This window comes from Pongo abelii, chromosome 7 (genome assembly GCF_028885655.2).
Source record: "Pongo abelii isolate AG06213 chromosome 7, NHGRI_mPonAbe1-v2.0_pri, whole genome shotgun sequence".
Classification (NCBI taxonomy): domain Eukaryota; kingdom Metazoa; phylum Chordata; class Mammalia; order Primates; family Hominidae; genus Pongo; species Pongo abelii.
Genome location: NC_071992.2, coordinates 20,561,095 through 20,582,702, shown reverse-complemented (window position 1 = coordinate 20,582,702; position 21,608 = coordinate 20,561,095). Strand labels below are relative to the sequence as shown.

General features: G+C 37.9%; 1 protein-coding gene across 14 annotated transcripts in view; it reads left to right on the top strand.

Annotated features, from left to right (window-relative positions):
- PSD3 (pleckstrin and Sec7 domain containing 3) overlaps positions 1 to 21,608 on the top strand; it is a 727,754-nt gene that overhangs the window by 474,671 nt on the left and 231,475 nt on the right. For 9 of the 14 annotated variants that reach the window (XM_054561279.2, XM_054561280.2, XM_063726550.1 and 6 more), the window contains one exon: positions 11,234 to 11,323. In XM_054561279.2, the coding sequence (XP_054417254.2) occupies positions 11,234 to 11,323 (90 nt within the window). Of the gene's footprint in view, positions 1 to 1,851; positions 2,626 to 11,233; positions 11,324 to 13,744; positions 21,069 to 21,608 lie in introns of those variants that run through there. The other 5 variants (XM_063726553.1, XM_063726555.1, XM_054561288.2 and 2 more) reach the window with 4 other exon arrangements.

Sequence of the window (21,608 nt, the reverse complement as noted above, 5' to 3'; positions counted from 1 at the left end):
TTCAAGAACCATGAAGTACATCTGGAACTTTGAAGAAAGAAAAAGCTTGAACAGACCAGTAATGAGTAATGAGATCAAGCACTAATAAAATGGTCTCCCATCAAAGGGAAGCTCATGATCTGACAGTTTCACTGCTCAGTTCTGTCAGACATTTAAAGAAGAACCAGGCCAGATGTGGTGACTCACGCCTGCAATCCTAGCACTTTGGGAGGCCCAAGCGAGCAGATCACGAGGTCAGGAGTTCGAGACCAGCCCGGCCAATATGGTGACACCCTGTCTCTACTAAAAATAGAAAAATTAGCCAGGTGTGGTGGCCTGTAGTCCCAGCAACTCGGGAGGCTGAGGCAGAAGAATCGCTTGAACCTAGGAGATGTAGGTTGCAGTGAGCCCAGATCGTGCCACTGCACTCCAGCCTGGGCAAGAGATCGAGACTCCATCTCAAAAACAAAAATTATATATATATATTTATATATTTTATATATATATTTTATACTATATTTATACATTATATATATATAGAGAGAGAGAGAAAGCCATGGTAACCAATATAGTATGGTACTGGCATGGAAATAGACACATTGGTCAGTGGAACAGAATAGAGAAACCTAGAAATCCACGCATTTATAGCCAACTTAGTTTTGACAAAGGCTCCGAGAACATACTTTGAGGAATGGGGAGTTTCTTCAATAAATGGTGCTCAGAAAACTGGATATGCTTATGAAAAAGAATCAAACTAAACTCTTAACTTTCACAATTTACAAAAGTCACCTCAACTTGGATTAAAGAGTTAAATGTAAGACCTAAAAATATGAAACTACTAGAAGAAAAGATTGGGGAAACACTTTACAATGTTGGGATGAGTAAAGATTTTTCAGGGGGTCGGTGGGGGAGGGGAAGACCTCTAAATTATGAGCAACAAATGCTAAAATATTTAGATGTGGTGTCCCATCAAGCTAAAACCCTTCTGCCCAGTAAATGAAATAATCAACAAAGTGAAGATACAAGCTACAGAATGGTAGAAGATATTTTTTAGCTATCCATTTGAAAAGGGATTAATAACCAGAATATATAAGTAACTCAACAGCAAATAGTCAAATAACTCGATTTTAAAATGGGCAAAATTTTTGATTGAATAGGTATTTCTCAAAAGAAGACATAGAAATGGCCAACAGATACATGAATAGCTGTTCAGTGTTACTAATCATCAGGGAAATGCAAATCAAAGCTACAATGAGGTATCATTTTACCCCAGTTAAAATGGTTTTTATCAAAAAGACGATAAACAATGAGTGCTGGCCAGGATGAAAAGAAAGGGAACCTCATACACTCTCTGAAGAAGACAGTATGAAAAAGAGTGTGAATGCTCATTGAAAAACTATAGAACTACCATATGACTCTGCATTTCCACTGCTTGGTATACATTTAAAAGAAAGGAAGTCAATATATTAAAGAAATGTCTGCACTCCCATGTTTATTGTAGTACTATTCACATTAGCCAAGATATGGAATTCACCTAAATGTTAATTTATAGATGAATGGATATAGAAAATGTGGTACATAAATATAAGTGGAATATTACTCAGCCATAGAAAATGATGAAATTATGTTATTTGTAGCAATGTGGATGGAACACAGAGGTCATTATGTTAAGTGAAGTAAACTGGCACAGAACGACAAATACCATATGTTCTTTCTCAAATGTGGGGGGCTTAAAAAGTAGATTTCATGAAGGTAGAGAGTAGATTGGTGGTTACCAGAAGCTAGAAGGAGGAGGGGGCACAGGGGATTTAGAAAGGATTTTGAAAGATTGATTAATGGGCACTTTTCTCTTTCCCTCGGGGCATTTGGCAGCGGTGGTGGCTTTTGCAGCCGTAGCCAAGATTAAGGCTCAGGATCTTTGAGGCAAGAAGGAAGAGGAGCTGCTAAGACAGCTGGACAACCTGAAGGTAGACCTGTCCCAGATGTATTTCGCCAAAGTGACAGGTGCCCGACATTCCAGTTCTCTTAGATTGTAGTCATTTCCAAATCTGTTGCCTGTGTTCTCACCGTCATTAGCCAAACTCAGAAAACAAACCTCAGGAAGTTCTACAAGAGCAAGAAATACTAGCCCCCAGATCTGTGGCCCAAGAATGCTTGTATCATGTGCCACTGGCTGAACAAGCATAGGGAGAACCTGAAGATCAAGAAGCAGCAGCAGCAGGAACAGGCTGTACCAACGACAGAAGTAAGAGGTCTAGGCCTGAGCGTTGCTGAGTCAAAATTCAAACTGGAAGAAAAAAAAGGTGTTAGGTTAATGGGCACAAAAATACAGTTAGAAGGAACACGATGTATTGTTCAGTACTGCAGTAGAGTGACTATAGTTAACAATAATTTGTATATCTTAAAATAACTGGTGGAGAGCAATTGAAATGTTCTCAACACAAAGAAGGGGTGAATTTTTGGGGTGCTGAATGTCCCTTTTTCCCTGTTCTGCTCATTATACGTTATATACATATATCAAGATATCACATGTACTCTAAAAATATATATAGCTATTATGTTTCAGTTTTTAAAAACTCTGTTTATATGTGGCATAATAAAATATTTTGTGTCTTTAAAACAAAATTAAAGGAATAACTAAAAGAATCTGTATGGGAGAACTGATCTTGTGTGTAGAGGATCTTCAGGACTCTACAAAAGAAAAAACTATTAGAACTAAAGACGTTCAGCAAGGCTGCAAAATACAAGTTGAGCATTTGTAAAACAGTTGTATTTCTATATACTAGCAATGAACATTAAAAGTGAAGTAATTTTACAGTAGCATCAAAAAGATCAAGATATTAGAGAATAAATTTAACAAAATAAGTTCAAGTGAAACTATAAAATACTGAAAAAAGGAACTGTAAAAGTGGAAAGATATTTTATAGTCATGTATTGGAACTTTATTGTTAAGACTGAAGTACTCTCCAGACTGATCTTCAGATTCACCACAATCACTGTGAAAATCCAGGTTCACTTTGTGTATGTATGTAAAGAAATGGACCGACAAATCTTTAAATTTATGTGGAAATGCAAAGGGCCCAGAATAGTCAAAATGTAGAAAAAGAGGCAAAAAATTGGAGGACTCCTGATTTCTCCATTTCAAAATTTATCAAACCATGCTGCAGAATAATAAGATGCAAATAAATGGGAAAATATTTCGTGTTCATGTACTGGAAGACTTAATTTTTTTATATAGATTATACTATACAATGTACAGATTCAACACAGTTACTATCAAAATCTCAATAACATTTATCCCAGAGATGGAAAATATTCTAAAAATCATATGAGAGCTCAAGGTACCCCAAATAATGAGAACAATTTTGAAAAAGAACAGAGTTAGTGTACTCATATGTTATTTTAAACATATTACAAAGCTACAGTAGTCAAAATAGTGTGGAACTGACATAAGGACAGGCTAATGGAATAGAATACAGTACACAAATCCTCAAATCTTCAACAAGAGTGCTAAGACCACTCATTGGGGAAATGTCAGACTTTTTAAAAAATGGGAGTGTGAATACAGTATCTTCATGCAAAAAAAGAGAAGTAGGACCCTTGTATCACACAGTGTATAAAAATTATCTCAATGTTTTAAAGACCTAAATGTAATCCTGAAACTATAAAATCCTGAGAAAAAAACATAGGGGAAAAGCATCACGTTATTGTATGTGCTGGCAGTTTCTTCACTGTGACACCAAAAGCACAGGCAACAAAAACAAAAATGGGACTACATCAAACTTAAACTTTTGTGCCTTAAAACAAAGGGGTGTGTAAAAGCAACCTACAGAATAGAATAAAATATTTACAAATCATATACCTATAAGGAGTTAATATCAGACTGTATAAAGAACTCCTATATTTCCACATCTAAAAATCAAATATCCTGATTTTGAAAGGGGAAAAATACTTTAATAGATATTTATCCAAAGATGGTCTAGAAATGTTCACAAGGGCCGGGCGCAGTGGCTCATGCCTGTAATCCCAGCACTTTGGAAGGCCAAGGTGGGCAGATCACCTGAGGTCAAGGGTTCGAGACCAGCCTGTGCAAAATAGTGAAATCCCATCTCTACTAAAAATACAAAAAATTAGCTGGGCATGATGGCGGGCGCCTGTAACCCCAGCTACTTGGGAGGCCGAGTCAGGAGAAACACTTGAACTTGGGAGGCAGAGGTCACAGTGAGCAGAGATGATGCCACTGCACTCCAGCCTGGGCCATGAGAGCAAAACTCCATCTCAAAAAAAGAATAAAAGAAGTGTTCACAAGCATATGAAAACATACTCAACATTCTCTAATCTAGAAATGCAAATAAAAACTACAATTGGGTATCACCTGATACCCACTAGGATCATTGCTATCAAAAAAAAAAATAGAAAATATTTTTGGCAAGGATGTAGACAAATTGGAAACGTACTGTTGTAGGAATTGTAAAATGGTGCAATCACTATGGAAAATAGCTTGGAGGGTCCACAAAAAAATGAAAAATATAACTATCATATGATACACCAATCTCATTTCTGCATGTATATATATAAAAAATTTAAAGCTGGATTTTGAAGAGATACTTGCCCACCCATATTCGTAGCCACACTTTTCACATTAACCAAGAAGTAGAAGCAGACCAAATGTTCATCCACAGATTTATGTATAAATAAAATGTGGTCTCTACATAAAATGGAAAATCGTTCAGCCTTAAAAAGGAAAGAAATCCTGTCACATGCTACAACATGGATGAACCTTGAGGACATTATGCTAAGTGAAATAAGCCAGTCACAAAAAGAAAAAATGATTCCATTTATTTGAGGTAAGTAAAGTTGTTAAATTCATATAAACAGAAAGTAGAATGTTGGTTACAAGTGGCTGGCATGAAGGGGAAAAGAGGAGCTTTTTAATGGGTATAAAGTTTGAGATTAGTGAGATGAAAAAGTTTTGGAATTCTTTTCCACAACAGTGTGAATATACTAAGTGAAACAGTACTGAACTGAATGCTTAAAACTGTTAACATGGTAAACTCAGTGCAAAGCTTCAGTAATCAAGAGTTACACTGATATAAAGCTCAGCAACTACATCATTGCAGTATAGTCAAGTGTCTAAAAATAATCCCTTACATTTATGGTCTGTTGATTTCAAAAAGAGTTTCAAAACAATTTGGTGGGGAAAAGTAGTCTTTCCAGTAAATGATATTATAACAACTGAATATCCACATGTAAAAGAATGAAGTTGAATTTCTGCTTTCTATCATACAAAAATTAACTCAAAATGGGTCAAATATCTAAATATAAGAGCTAATGCTACAAAATTTTTAGGAGTAAATCTTTGTGATGTTGGATTAGGCAGTGATTTCTTAGATATAAAATACACAAGTAACAAAATAAAACACAGGTAAACGGGATTTCACCTAATTAAAACCTTTTGTGCTTCAAAGTGATAGGGACAGGAGGCAGGGAAATTCTGGGCAGAAGAGGATGGGTCCCCAGTGAGGGCTGCACCCTTAAGCTGAAAAGCCTGATACAGTGGCCCAAAGTGAGAACTTACATCCCTGATTTCCTGCTCAAATGTTGCCTTTTCCGAAACCACCCATGGCCTGCTCTGCCCCCCATTCCTGTGCCCATAAAAGCCCCAGGCTCAGCCAGCAGAGAGAGGAGAAGCAGCTGGACACTGGAGACTATAGCTGGATGTCAGAGAGAAGTGGCTTGACTTCAGAGGGACAGCCTGACAGCATAACTTCTGAGAAGAATCTGGCCAGAGACAGCCAGACTTCAGTGGTGTTTACCTTCCCACTCTGTCCCCTTTTCAGCTCCCCTTCCTGCTGAGAGCCACTTTCATCGGCAATAAAATTTCCTGCATTTACGATCCTCCAATTTGTTTGTGCAACCTCATTTCTCCTGGATGCTGGTCAAGAGCTCAGGTGCCACAAATGTGGTTGCAAAAGGCTGTCACACTGACCCTTTGCCCTTGGTGGCAGAAGGCAGCCACCTCATGCAAAAAGGCAGAGGATCCACTGAGCTGTTAACACTTAAGCCATATGCAGACAGCCAAGCTAAAAGAGCACCCATACACTTCCTCTGGGACTTCAGGGGTCACTGGCACCCCTCCCCAGATGTTGCTGCGGGACCAGTACAGAGTTCACTCCTGCTGGTGTCCGAAGGCATTCGCCCCAGCTGCCGTACCCACTCACCTGTTTGCTCCCTCCAGCAAGGGGTGGAACACAGCAGATTTGAGTGAGTGGAGTTGGCTGACTCCAGTGCTCATATACTCCCATTTCTGCCCATGAAGCGTTCAGGGAAATATCCTGCTTCAAAAGGACATCATCAAGAAAGTGAAAGGAAAAAAATGAAAAGACCTACAGAATGGGAGAAAATATTTTTAAAGTACATATCTGATAAGGAAATTATATCTAGAATATGTAAAGAAGTCTTACAACTAAATAATAAAAATATAAATACTCCAATAAGAAAGGAAAATAGGATTTTAACAGGCCTTTCTCTAAAGAAGATATACAAATGGCTAATTAGCACATGAAAAAAAGCTGAAGGTCATTAGTCATTAGGGAAATGCAAATCAAAACCATAGCATACCCGTTCATACCCATAACAATACCTAAAGTAAAAGGGACAGATGTTAGTGTTTGTGAGGTTGGAGGGAAATTGGAACCCTCATTCACTGCTAGTGGGAATGTGAAATGGTGCAGCCACTTTGGAAATGAGTCTGGCAGTTCCTTAAATGAATAAACAAGATTACTATAGGACTCAATAATCCCACTCCTAAATATATGCCCGGGAGGAATGAAAACATGTTTACACAAAACCTTATACATGAATATTTATAGCAGCATTATTCATAGTAGCCAAAAAGAGAAAATAGTCTAAACATTCGTCAGTTTATAAGTGAAGAAACACAATTGGTATATCCATACAATGGATTGTTATTTAGAAATAAAAGGACATTAAATACTGATTTACGCAAAAACATGGATGAACTTGGAAAACATGTTAAGTAAAAGAAGCTGTCATAAAAGGCTACATTTATATGATTCCATTTATTTCAAATGCCCTGAGTAGGCAAATCCGTATAAAGAAAATGCAGATTTGTGGTTGCCAGATGATCCCTAGTGAGGGTGGTGGAAGAGATTTGGAGAATAACTGCTGGTAGGTATGGAGTTTCTTTAGGGAGTAAATGTTCTGAATGTAGATAGTGGTGGTGATTGTACAACTTTATTAAAAATCACTGAATTATATGGTTCGAAAGAATATACTGTGAATTGTATTTTAGTAAAGCTGATACTTTTTTAAAGTTAAAGTAGTTGATACTATTATCATATAACAAAATTAACACACTTTTTTAAGAAAAATTTTCCTTTTTATACTCATATTTTAGTGTGGTTTTACAAAGAAGTTTATTAATAACAATTTATTTAAAGCAGATAATGTTACAAGCAGTTGAATTTTGCAGATTACATATCAAAAAATAGTTTTGGTGATTAACTGATAATTAAATTAGACCTTCCTTTAATTTCATTTAAAGCAAAGAATTAAACACCACCTGACTTGGAAAAAGATTTGTTACCTAGTCATTATTTATTCATCTCCCCAGAACATATCTAAAAAGACATTGCCAAGGTATATCATAATGACTGTTCATTGTATGTGTTATTTTTTTTACCTTGAGACACCTTGTTTAACCTGATACACTCGGAAAGGATTGGGAAAACTGAGTTACTGTCGTCTTCAATATACTGTTGCAAAACAATATTTTTCATTAAAGTTCCTTTCTGTGCTTTAAACTAATTATCAACAAAACTTTTGAACTGCAGATTTAATTTATTTAACTTATGAGAAATATCTACTAAATAAGTTAGCTGACAAAGCCACTTCTGTCAAACCATTTTTTTCAGTGTTTCATACAAACTCTTTGCATTCTTTGCTGATGAAAGAGGGCAAGGTTTTTAACAACAACAACAAGAAAAAAATGTCAGCACTGTCATTGTAAATATTTACATACCTGGAGTGGGATGAATTGTTTTATTTTGTGAAACAGGAGAAGGGTGGCTGGGAAAGGGGAGGTGGGAAATGATTACTCCTGTGGCACACAGGTGTATGTTCTCAGGCAAATCTGTCTTTGAATTTGAGGTTGTGTATACATATTCCCTTAAAATGATGCCTGTGCATCTTCTTGAAAGTCTTCCTCTGTTACCCGGGCTGGAATGCAGTGGCATGATTATGGCTCACTGTAACCTCAACATCCTGGGCTCAAGCGATCCTTACACCTCAGTCTCCAGAGTAGCTGGGACTGCAAAGCACGTGCCTTCACACCCAGCTAATTTTCATATTGTTTCTAGAGAGGGATGTTACCCAGGCTAGCCTTGATCTCCCGGGCTCAAGTGATCCTCCTGCCTGGGCCTCCCAGGCAGCGCTTGGATTACAGGCATGAGCCACCATGCCTGGCCTCCTTTATATTTATTTTTATTTATTTATTTATTTTTTGAACTGGCGTCTCTCTCTATCGCTCAGGCTGGAGTGCAGTGGCACAATCTTGGCTTACTGTAACCTCCACCTCCCAGGTTCAAGTGATTCTTCTGCCTCAGCCCCCTGAGTAGCTGGGATTACAGGCTCCCGCCATGACGTCCGGCTATTTTTTTTTCTTTTTTTTTTTTTTTGTATTTTCAGTAGTGACAGGATTCTATTATGTTGGCCAGGCTGGTCTCAATTTCCTGACCTCAAGTGATCCACCTGTCTCGGCCTCCCAAAGTGCTGGGATTATAGGTATGAGCCTCCATGCCCAGCCTCTGCTACTTTTTAAAAGTCTATCTCCAGAAGTCTGCTTTCTTATTTTGAATACTGTAGGTATTCAAATGAATTCAGTAGATGCTGTTCTACCCTCCTGTTAGCCTTTTACAAAAGAATAGCGTGGCCTTGAAAAGCATACATTTATGCATAGTAGTCGTGTATACAGATATATTTATTTATTTGGTTGGTTGTTGTTTTTATTTTTTATTTATTTATCTGTTTTGAGGTGGAGTCTTCTTCTTGTTTCCCAGGCTGGAGTGTAGTGGCACGATCTCTGCTCACTGCAACCTCTACCTCCCAGGTTCAAGCAGTTCTTATGCCTCGGCGTCCCGAGTAGCTGGGATTACAGGCGCCCACCATGGCGCCTGGCTAATTTATGTATTTTCAGTAGAGGCGGGGTTTCACCATGTTGGCCAGGCTGGTCTAGAACTCCTGACCTCGTGATCCACCCGCCTCGGCCTCTCAAAGTGCTGGGATTACAGGCTTGAGCCACCGTGCCTGGCCACAGGTATATTTCGATGTTGGTAAACTTTGTATTCGCTTGGGCTACATTTTGCTAGAGATGATACCTGTGACACTTGTCTGTGCTCTGCGTTCCTCTCCTGCACTTGTGACAGATGTATCTTGCTGTCTATATGGAACCTAAGAATCCTCCACAGCTGGCAGCTTCTATTAGTTGTTTGGAACTAGAATAAGAGGTGATCCTCTGTGATAGAAATTTTGTTAGTTTTCTTAGTTTGTTTATATCTTTGCTCTTTTTGTAGTTTGGATTTTCTAATTACTTTATTTATGCGATTTCCTTTTGTTAAACTTTATTGTCCTTAAACCAGCTTGGAAACGTGCTGGGAGATAATTTTCCATGGGTCTCACACTTTTCCTGTATGTTTTGCGAACAGAGGCTGTGGCTGCCTTTGTTCTTGTCTATTTTTTCAAGATTATTTCTATATACAGTGAGTAGCTTTGGAAGATGCTGTAGTGACTTCACAGCAGCGGTCAGGTTTGCGTATCTCCCTGGAAGGTAGAGCTGGTATCTCCCGCTAGTGCAAAGGGATAGGCATATTTCTCGTGATTAAAGATTCCAGCTCCTGAAGGTTAGGGTTTCTGTCCTATAATGCAACATGCTGCATGTGCAGGTGGCCTGTGGCCCTATTCAAGTTGCTTTGTGATATTTGGGACTTGGGGAACTAGAGCCCAGTGGTCACAAGATAATGTTGATATTCTGGCTGCCCCTGTTATTGTAAGTAATAAAGACCTTGTCTCTCAACCAGGAGACTTCTTTCCTCTGCCAGCATCTATTAGCTTGTGACAGGCTAACTTGTTAGCTTGAAAGTAGTGTAAATCTCAGATCCTTCACAGGTCTTGAGAGTATGTAGGTAACACAAATAAATGCATAAACAGCTGAGTTCAGCTCAGAAATGTCCGTTTTTACCCATGTTTTTCATTAAAAACTATATTATATATTGTATAAATGTAGCATCGGTTTTTCAAGTTTTTTTCTACATTATAATAGGTTTTTGGTATAAGTTTGCTATTTATATTTAATGAGAATTTTAAAAGCATAATAAACCATGTTTTTAGTGCAGTAAAATTGTATGTATGTTTATATAAACCTGTGTTTGGTTTGTTTTTGTTTTTTGAGATACACTTGCACTCTGTCACCCAGGCTGGAGTGCAGTAGTACAGTCCCGACTCACTGCAACCTCTGCCTCCTGGGTTCAAGTGATTCTCATGCCTCAACCTCCCGAGTAGCTGGGACTACAGGTGCCTGCCACCACGCCTGGCTAAATTTTGTATTTTTAGTAGAGACAGCATTTTGCCATGTTGGCCAGGCTGGTCTCAAACTCTTGACCTCAAGTAATCCATGCACCTCAGCCTCCCAAACTGCTGGGATTACAGACGTGAGTCAGGAACCACTGCATCCAGCCCTGTATTTGTAAATAGATGTCTAGTTATGTTTTTTGTTTGTTTGTTTGTTGTTTTTTGTGTTTTTTTTTGAGATGGAGTCTCGCTCTGTCACCCACGCTGGAGTGCAGTGGCGCCATCTCCGCTCGCTGCAACCTCTGCCTCCCGGGTTCAAGCGATTCTCCTGCCTCAGCCTCCCGAGTAGCTGAGACTACAGGTGCATGCCACCATGCCCAACTAATTTTTTGTATTTTTACTAGAGACGGGGTTTTTACTAAACATGTTAGTAGTGGACAGGGTTTCTGCTAAACATAGCCCCGTGTTAGCCAGGATGGTCTCTATCTCCTGACCTCGTGATCCACCCACCTCGGCCTCCCAAAGTGCAGAGATTACAGGCGTGAGCCACTGCACCCAGCCTACTTACGTTTTTAGAAACAAATTATTGGTCTGCCTCATCATATATTTATGACTCAGTCTTAATTCCATGAATGTCATAGTGATGTACTGTTTGCCTCTATTTCAGAATATTGGAAAGAAGATGACCTGTCAGGAGTTCATTGCAAATCTACAAGGGGTGAATGAGGGTGTTGATTTCTCCAAGGACCTGCTGAAAGTAAGCATGGAACTGTTGGTTTTTAGTGTATGCTTGTATTTCTATTTGCTGCTTACAGCTTAATCCTAAGTAGGCTAAGGATCACTTAAGTATTTTGCTTTTTGCTTTTGATTTTATTGGTGATGTTTCTTTTAAGCCTTGTCCTTGATTTTTCGTGCTGCAAAGTACCTTAAGTTGATAATTTCTAGAAGTCTGCATTATAATCAATAATACTGAGGTAAGTAAATTTGGAATGGTTGGTGATACAAATAGTGAGTGGCAGTTTTTGTTTGATTTATTTGTAATTAGACTATCAGAATTCGAGAAATATCGCAAAGGTATATGCACTACGGAAACAGAGTAGCATTTGCAGGCTGTAATGGAAACAGTTCCAACTGTGTTCAGTCCCTAGTCTCAGAGCCACTCAGGTTGTCTCTGGAAATAGATTAAATTAAATTCTCAGTAATTGTAGAATGCCTGAATTATTTGCATTCGGCTTTATTATTGGTAACAATCAGCATGTTTTTCCCCATCATCAAATTGTTTTCAAAGAGACAACAAAATCAACTTTGGAATTCATGCATTCTCCAGCATTGTAAATGAGATGGGCATTTGATTGAGTACAAAATAATGACAATATGAATATTTGGGGGGTTGTAGGGTAAGATGTATACATTGAGAATATGGTTTTTACAGTTCTCTATTTGATTCTAGCCTTTTAAAAAACTTAGTACACATATAGGTTTCTTTTGGAATCAATTTCTTTAAATGAATTTTCAAGAAAGGTGACATTTGAATCAGCTATGGTATGGAAATATATGATATGATATGGAAATGTTGAAAGAGAAATCCTTTGTTATGTTTTATGTAACTTTTAAGCTACATAGAATAGAGTTCTGCCAGATTTGGAAAGACTTATCTACTATGGTAAATGAAAGAATGCATTACGATGTGGTATTACGACATTCTTAGTCTTACTAACTTTATTTGCAGCACATTACAAAAAATTATTGAAAAAAAGCAGGAAGAAAAGTAGCTTTAATTTATGGAGTAAAGAAGGCATTTTTTTTAGGTCCTTTGTAAAGCAAGTGCTGCCATTTCTAAAGGTATAATTCCAAATGGGAGCGGGAGATAAATGGTGCAGGATTGTGACGTGATAAAGATGTTTTATATCTTCCATTGAATCCATATGGTGTTAACAAGACTTTTTTCAGTCTAGTAGTATTTGCGTGGAAAATTATGGAGTCTAAGAGAGAATTTGTGAGGCTTTTATCAACTTATGTCAGAAATGAAAGTTGACAGGAAAATTTTCATAGTGAAGCTTTTAGAATTTAGTGGTAGGCTTATGGTAACCTGCATGACTGTTGGCAAATTATTGGCGAATTTAGAGCATGTTTGGTGGAGCTGTATGAAACCATATATATGGTTAATATACAGTCTAGAGGCTGCTGTTCGCCTTGAGCAAACGTGTTCTTTGACTTCGTCTACCAAGAATTTGCCAGATGATTTGTTGCTGTTGTGCAATGAGATTATGTTTATAAACCTCATGGGAAAGTATGTATTATTTGTTTTTTTGTTGTGAGAAGATGATAGTGAAATGATACGGAAAATGGTGGTGGTTAGCATGGTCATTGTCACGTGAAATATTGATTCTCTTCCATAACAAACCCCAACCGCTCACCCACCCAAGATAGTTTTCCATTTCAGTAGGAATGGGTTTTACTGAAAATTTCAGTAAGAAAAGGTTTTCTTTAAACCATGTTTGTTTCATTCCTCTATTCTGTGTGCTGTTCAGTCTTCCTTCCCTTTCCTCCCTTTCTTCCTGCCTTCCTTTTCTTCTGATTTCTTTTTATTTCTGTCTTTTCGTTTCTCTTTGGCTTTCTATTTTTCTTTTGGTGTCTTTTTTTCTCATTCTCTTTGTCTTAGGATAGCTATCGCTGGATTCCCTGCTGAGATAAATTATTGGGTGGAGTATGTACTTGAATTCTGGGGGAAAATATTGTTATATATGTGCTACATAGATACATACATACATAGAAACTTTTCAAAGTTTGGTGTCATCTTAAAGGTTTTTTAATATCATGGTCATTCTCTCTCTCTTTGCCACCTTTCCAATCTCCATGTTACAGGCATGTGTGACATTCAGTTTATTTTTTGTGAGATAAAAGGAAAAACTATGACCTTTATTAGGTTTCTTCATAATCATATATAGAAACTGCTAGATTCAATATAAAAAAAAGCTTAAAGTTACATAAACTGAGGCTTTTATTGTTACGTATTGACCTTGATACTTTTAGATTAATTTGGATCGAAAGTAACATTTGAATTTATGTCTGTTCAGATTTCTTTGGCCCAGAAGTAACATTTGTACTTTTATGTCTGTTGTTCCATGTCATTTTGTAGTTGGGAACATTTATTGAAGGTCTGCTGTGTGTTTACTAGGTGTTGTGGGACTGAAGAAGATGCTGAAACCAAATGGGCACCTGTCCTCAGAGATCACAGACTACTGAGAAATATTGGAGGTGTCTTTCTCCATAAAAGAGACAGTTATTCCATGTTGAAGTAAAAGTATAAGCCAAATTCGGTTTTGTTGTTGTTGTTTTCTGAAGAGAAAGGGTTAAGAAAAAATAGACCGTGGCATATTTAAATGTATGAGAAATGAGAAACTTGTGTAAAGTCCTTTAATTCAGTTAATTTAATTAATATTTTGCTTCTGAATTTGACTTATACTGTATTGAAGGGATAGATGATACGTTGAGCCCTTTTTTAGTTTAAAATTCCATTGCAGTTTTTGTTGTTTACTCAAATAACCTAAACTGATATTTGACTTTTTTCCCCTACAGGGTGTTTAGAGTATAAGATATGGATATCTGTAATAAAAGTGAAATAAGTTGGATATCAGAAGACAACCAGTGATAGGATATTATTTAGGTTCTTCAAAGCAGAAGGCTGGGAGGAGGTGATGTTTGAGATGGTGTATTAGTCCATTCTCCCACTACTGTAAAGAAATACCTGATACTGAGTAATTTATAAAGAACAGAGGTTTATTTGGGTCATGGTTCTGCGGGCTGTACAGAAAGCATGATGCTGCCATCTGCTTGGCTCCTAGGGAGGCCTCAGGAAACTTAAAATCGTGGCGGAAGGGGAGGCAGGCACATCTTACATGGCCAGAGCAGGAGGAAGAGAGGGAGGAGGGAGATGCTACACACTGTTAAATAACCATAGCTCAGGAGAGCTCACTCGTCATCATGAGAACAGCACCAAGGGGGTGGTGCTAACCCATTCATGAGAACTCCGTCCTCCTGATCCAGTCACCTCCCACCAGACCCCACATCCGGTACCGTGGATTATTATTCAACATGAGATTTGGTGGGGACACAAACCATGTCAGATGGCCTTTTGAAGTATAGGTAAAAGCCTTGTTATCTTGGTTATTATTCCATTGCATTTCCTGCCCCTTCTTTCACCCAAAGACATTCTCGTATGTACCCCTCTCAACTACATGACCAAATCAAGACAGTCATTCATTTAACAAAGTAGGCCAGATCATCTGGTATGATCACATAGTACAGATAAACATAGAAAAGTTTGTTATTGTGTTACAAGTTTCTGATTAACCCTGTGATCGTGTTTCTACCAGCTCCGCCCATCCCAGCGGTTGGATGTGGTTTGTATTCAAGCATCCTTGGGGACAATGTGGAAGAGAAAGGGGAGGTTCTGCTTTGGGTCTGATAGATTTCGTAAAACATTCCTGAGGCTCTAATAAGTATTACAGCTACTGAGGACATGAATAAAGAGGGATAAGAATGTAGAATGTGGGCTAGCTCTGTATTGTAGGCTGTGTTTTGAGAGACAGTACGGTATGAGGATTGAGATTCTGGTTTGAGAGCTGTACTGACTGGGTTCTAATTCCAGGTTCTATCTCTTAATAGTCAGGGGACTATGTCAAGTAAATACTGTATTTCAATATCTTCATCTATAAAATGGGAGATTTTAGAGTCCTAACATGTAGTATTGTCTGTTAGCTATTAAAACTTTTTATTTTTGATATTATTTTACCTAGCCTAAAGTGGGCCAGAATTGGGGCCCTATCCCTTCCTGCAGGTATCTGGGTTTAAGATTTTTTAGAGGCGAGTGAGATTAGCGGCAGTAGTCAAAACCTCTACCCACCATCCCTTTTTAGCTTGCTGCTTTCCAAGGATACATATCCTCTGCTCTTTGAAAGGAAGCACCTGTGACGTTGACCTGAACATGAACCTTGCTTAACCCTTACCTTTTTACCTTGTTAACAGCCTCTTTCTCCTGGGCCTATCCCTCTTCCCACATTTTTATACCTGACATTTGATTTGTGTTTTTAGTGACTTCCCTCTTTGATGCTACAAGAGGGGAAGTACTAGTGTGCATTGGCTCTTGGACTGGTCCTGGAATCTTGAAGAACCTTTGAGGAAGCAAACTAGTTCATATTCTCCTAAGATCCCAAGATTATCCTGGAATATTGATGGAGATGTGAATTACTTGAAGTGATTAAAACATCCCTGGGGGGAACAAGGGTTGCTAGAGATGTGCCTTCCTAATGGAGAGGGCTTGGTCTGAAGGATCAGGTCCAGGAATTGTTGGGATTCTGCTTTGTCTCGGGGCAATTTTTATGGACTCTTGACTGTGTCAGCCTGGGGACTTCTTTCACCCAGTCTCATCAGTGGCTGATACCAACTAGTGAAGTGTTAGCTTTTGATTATGTGCATATTTCTGAAACTCTTCACTCTGTGGAATAACCTTTGAAAATTCATAACAGCCCAGATATGGAATCATCCTAAATGTTCATCAGCAGACAAATGGATAAAATGTGGTAGATATGCACAGTGGAATATTATTTGGTCTTAAAAAGGAGGAATTCTGTCATTTGTGACATCGATAAATCTGGAGGACATTACACTAAATGAAATAAGCCAGGCACAGAAAGACAAATACCACATGATCTCACTTACAGTGGAATCTAAAAAAGTTGATCTCACAGATTCAAGGAGTTGAATGGTGGTTACCAGGGTCTGGGGAAGGCAGGGATTTAAACAAAGGGTACAGTTTCCTTTAGACTATATAAATAAATCCTAGAGCTCTGTTGTATAGCATGGTGACTATAGTTAATAACATCATATTGTTTATTTGAAAATTACTAGGAGAATAGATTTTGAATGTTCTCATCACAAAACAGTATGTGAGGTGAGAAATAGGTTAATTAGCTTTATTTAATCATTGTACAGTATGTATGTATACTCAAAATATTGCATTGTACACCACAAATATATAGTTTTCATTTGCCAATTAAAACATTTAAAACTAAGAATTTTCTTGAAAGTTCCTCTATCTTATGTTCAAAATGCAGTGTCTTGCTCCTCTGCCTTTCTGTTCCCTGAATTTTATTTCTACTGAGTTTCATAAGAAACCCTTGTTCTTGATTGTAACAGAAAAGCTGCATTTCTATCTTCTATCGAATCTGCTCTGCATTTCTAACTCTGGAGGTTGACAATTCTCCATTTCTCATTATATACAGAAAACACACAGGGCCTTTCAGTGATGGTCACCAGGCATTTATATATTTAGAGATGAATTGTCCATTTGAAAATGTATTTACATGAAAGAAGGGAAGAAACTGAGAAATAAAAGACAAGAAGATCCTGGCAAATGGTCTAGGAACATAAAGGGTGGAAGGTCAGTTATTGGCTGTCCCATAATTTCATTCTGAAGAGACATCTAGACTGTAGATTTTGACATGACATGAACCCAATTGTTTTCTGTCCCATTTTCCCATTGCCATCTACCATTTAATACTCAAATACTGCTCTCCTTAGAATTTTTATTCCAGTCATTGTTAGATCTTTATTTCTTTTTTGAGCAGCAGTTAAATTCAGTTAAGTACCAAGGGAGAGTAGAAAGAAATTAGCTGAAACAGTCTCTCCTTTAAGAATTTTTATACCAACTTATTGATGGAAAGAACAGAAACAACAAAACAAAATGTTCCAAATATTTGTGATAAAACTGAACACAATTTGCAGAATGTTTAAAAACATACCTTGAATGTATTTAAATACACAAGTAGCTCTAAGAATAATTCTAGTTAGAAGACAGTGTCACTGGAAATCATTAAAAACGTAGGGAAATAAATCTTACAGATACCAATCAATATGACAGTCTTTTAGGTTGTTGCTTACTATTAGATGTTTGACATTAGAATATTCTTTAAATTTTTAAGTTTTTTTTATAGAAATTGCTTTACTTGGGAATTTATGAACTTTGAAATTAGCACGTCTTCCTTTAAGGGAAGACCAAAAGTTTTAATGCGGAAGAAAGAGAGAGAGAGTTTGTGTGTGTGTGTGTGTGTGTGTGTGTGTGTGTGTGTGAAGAATGGGTTAAATTGAAAGGATGTAAATCAGTATGCTTGGCCTAACAGGATTTATAAGCTTCATTCCATGAATGGAGTGATAAAAAAAACAGTGAATTAAATTGTTACATAGTCTGTTGGTTAGAATTCTAATGAAAGTTGTCATTCAAATGCATTTGTTTTCCCTTGCTTTCTCAAAGGACAGAGTTTAGGCAAGATTCTCTTAGGAGACGGTTCCAAGAATATGTAGGATACCTCCGTCCCATTTTTAACCTATCTTGTCAGCTGAAAGGATTACATATGTTGTTTTAAACATAATTTTCTCATTTGGTTTTCTTAAGGAAAAATAATTTGTGAAAATAATGGAGTAATTAGCCAAGAAGGTAGAATTTAAACAGACTCAAAAGATCAGCAAAGATAAAACACATTTTAAATAAAGATTAATGCATCTTTTTGGACAAGGAAGAAACATAACTGGAAAATATAAAGTGATGCTCTCAGATTTGTAACCATTAGGCTTTTTAATCAGTTACAGCTGTATATAAGGGTAAAGAACAACAAATGAATCAGCCATTAAAAATCTAGAGATAAGCCATTTTTGTAAGTTCAAACCCCAAAAAGGATCTGTTCACACAGAGTGACAGCAAAAGCTGTAATGAGTCTTCTTTAAAAAAAAAGAAAAAAGAAAAAAAAGAGTAAAACTGACCCATCTCTCTTTCTGAGTTCCATCTACCCCTTTCAGCCAGGGAGAAGATTGGAAATTTAACACTGACAATTGCCCTACTTTTCAGTATTTTCTACCAGAAGGTTTAACCTAAGCAACATGAAGTCTTTTTTCCCTATTTCATCTTCCTACTCTCATTGTTGCTCTCTCCTCTCTCATCTTTACTTCCTGATTATCAGTGAGTACAAGTATAGCTGGAGACATCAGAATAAGACTAGGTTTTATTAATGTCAACATTCTGGTTTGTGCTATCATACTATAGTTTTGCAGATGTTACCATTGGAGGAGACTGGGTAAATGGCACAAGGACTCTGTTCTTTTCTTACAACTGCCTGTGAATTTGTAATTCTCTCAGTAAAACAATGACAAAAATAATGAACAAGTCCACTCTTAAGAAAAAAAATGGGGCAGTTTGTCTATTGAGCCAGAGGTTTTAGGCATCATATAAAAATTGGCTTAATGAAATTTTACTACTCTTGGTCATTCTTTTAAAGTACTGAGTATAATATAATGACCAACAGTTCAGAAATAACTATATAACAGTATTAAAAACACTGACGTTTTAAGAAAAAGACAATGGGAATTGTTTTGAAGAACTGAAAACTGGAAAGTAACATGATCCTATGTTTATTATCATGTTTTACTCTGGATATTTGGAAAATTGTTTAGGAAAGTGGAAGTGGAAAGATGATAAAATTGCAATTGTCTGTGTGAGAAGGATGGTGGTTCCGATGCTGGTGGTGACAGTATTGAAGGAAATATATTAAGTATTGAATTATTTGGAGCTTACTATTAGAGATTCTGTCGGTAGACTGGTTTCCTGATTGCCCCTTTGTCCCTTACCTGAATGAAGTAGAAAAGAAACAAAGAGTAGAATCTGAATTTTCTCTACCCAGTTAATGTTTGTTTGTTTGTTTGCGACAGAGTCTTGCTCTGTTGCCCAGGCTGGAATGCAGTGGCATAATCTCTGCTCACTGCAACCTCCGCCTCCTGGGTTCAGTTGGTTCTCCTGACACAGCCTCCCGAGTAGCTGGGATTACAGGCATCCACCACCACGCCCAGCTAATTTTTTTTTGTATTTTTGGTAGAGACAGGGTTTTACCATGTTGGCAAGTCTGGTCTTGAACTCCTGACCTCAAATGATCCACCCACCTCGGCCTCCCAAAGTGCTGGGATTCCAGGCGTGAGCCACCGCGTCCAGACCCCAGTTAATGTTTATTTGGCCTGTTAGGCTGAATGTCATGGAAGGCTGTGTGGCAGAGTAAAATGAGTAGTTACAGATCTGGAAAGTAATCCCAATATCTTACCTTGGCCAAGCAACTTAATCCTTTTCAGTTTTCTCAGGTGCGGCATGGGATAAAAACACCTTCCTCTAAGAGCGGTTAGGAGAATTAAATATGATGAGGTGTGTTAAGTGGCTAGCAGTGTGCCCCTGTGGGATGCACTAGTTGTTCTGACTGGGTTATGGAAGTCGCTGGGCTCTAAGCCTGTCTTAGTGTTGCTAGTGACTAGTGGTGGCGCCTCTGGGTGATCATTTCACTTCGTGTGTGAGTTTCCTCATTTGTAAAATAAAATATTTGGCCTGTGCCTATGGTTTTCAGGTTTTCGGTTTAGGCTTCTGGAGCCTGTGTCCAGTGTTCACCCCTCCCTGTCACCGCTCCCCTTCTGCTGCAGAAGTTGTTCTCTTTTTCTGTCATGTTCTAACTTCCTCTGGTGATGTCTTTTGAGCAAAATATTATGTGGCAAAAAAGAAATTGGAAAAACTTCACAGGGTGATCTTGTAAGGATCATTTCAGTCTAAGTGCTGGGCATTTTCTTAACATCATTTTTTCCTTTATAAATCCAAATTGCATTTCTAAAGTTTTAACTGTCTTAACTCTCACCTTGTATTTACTGGTTTAGACAAAGAAGTGTATACTTAGTAATGAAACCAGAGAATGTTCAGATTTAAATCCAAGAACATTGCTTTTGTCATCGCAGCATTTTCAAAAGATTATTCCTAAAGGACTACACAAAAGGAAGAAGCAGACCTCAGTCGGAAAAAGGTCTGAACTTTTTATAAAGGAAAAGCCTGAACTGAATTCTCAAAAATACTTTATCTGAGTTATATTCGGAGTATGTAGTTGAAAATAGGAACTTATGGGTGGTATTTAAGTGTAGCTAAAAAAAGAGCATCAACTGTTGCCTAGAGTAGGTGAGTTCTTTCCAAGAGAAGGTCATGGAAACCTGGTAGCAACAGTATCCATGGAGGAAGAGGGCTTGGATGCCTGTCCTGTGTAAGTCGGAGAGCCTTTTAAGAGAAAAGCTAGGTTTGCAAGCTTTTTAAGAGAAAAGCTTTAAAGGTTCTGGCTTAAAATATGGAATATTGCTGCTTTTTTCAGTAAAGTAAATCAAGCTGAGTTAGGTGATGAAAGGTGCGTGGCGTGTTTCCGCTTCTGCCCTCCCCGTGGAGGTCTGGCAGCTTGCTTTCGCTTTCAGTCACGTGCTCATCATGGGCAGAATAATGATGCTGCTTTTGGTGTGGTTCAGACCATGAATGAAAAATGGTGACGATAATGAGGGTAATACTTTGAAGTAACTGAAGATCCACAAATCATGTTCATGTGTTTTCTTAAAAAAAAAAAAAAAATTACCAAAAAGAAGTCTGTTAGAACGTTTTAACAGAACAGATGCTGCTTAAGAGTACAAACCGATTTTTAACCCCCAGAAAAAGAAAAAAGGAAAAAAGTTTGAGTGGTGGTGGTTGTAATCATTAAGGGTACTGTAATGGAATATTAATGATTCCCAGTGGGAATTTATATTGAAATTTATTTTCAATTTGATCATGAAGAAGTGCTACAGAATTTCCTATTCAGATGCATCCATAGACGTTTGAATGTTCGTATGTTTGGAGCATTTTTATTTTATGTTATGTTATGTTACATTATGTTGTGTTATTTTGAGACAGGGTCTCACTCTGTTGCTCAGGCAGGAGTGCAATGGCACAATCTTGGCTCGCTACAACCTCTACCTCCCGGGTTCAGGCAATTCTCCTGCTTCAGCCTCCTGAGTAGCTGAGATTACAGGCGTGCGCCACCACGCCTGGCTAATTTTTGTATTTTTAGTAGTGACAGGGGTTTCACCATGTTGACCAGGCTGGTCTCAAACTCCTGGCCTCAAGTGATCCGCCCACCTTGGCCTCCCAAAGTACTGGGATTACAGGCTTG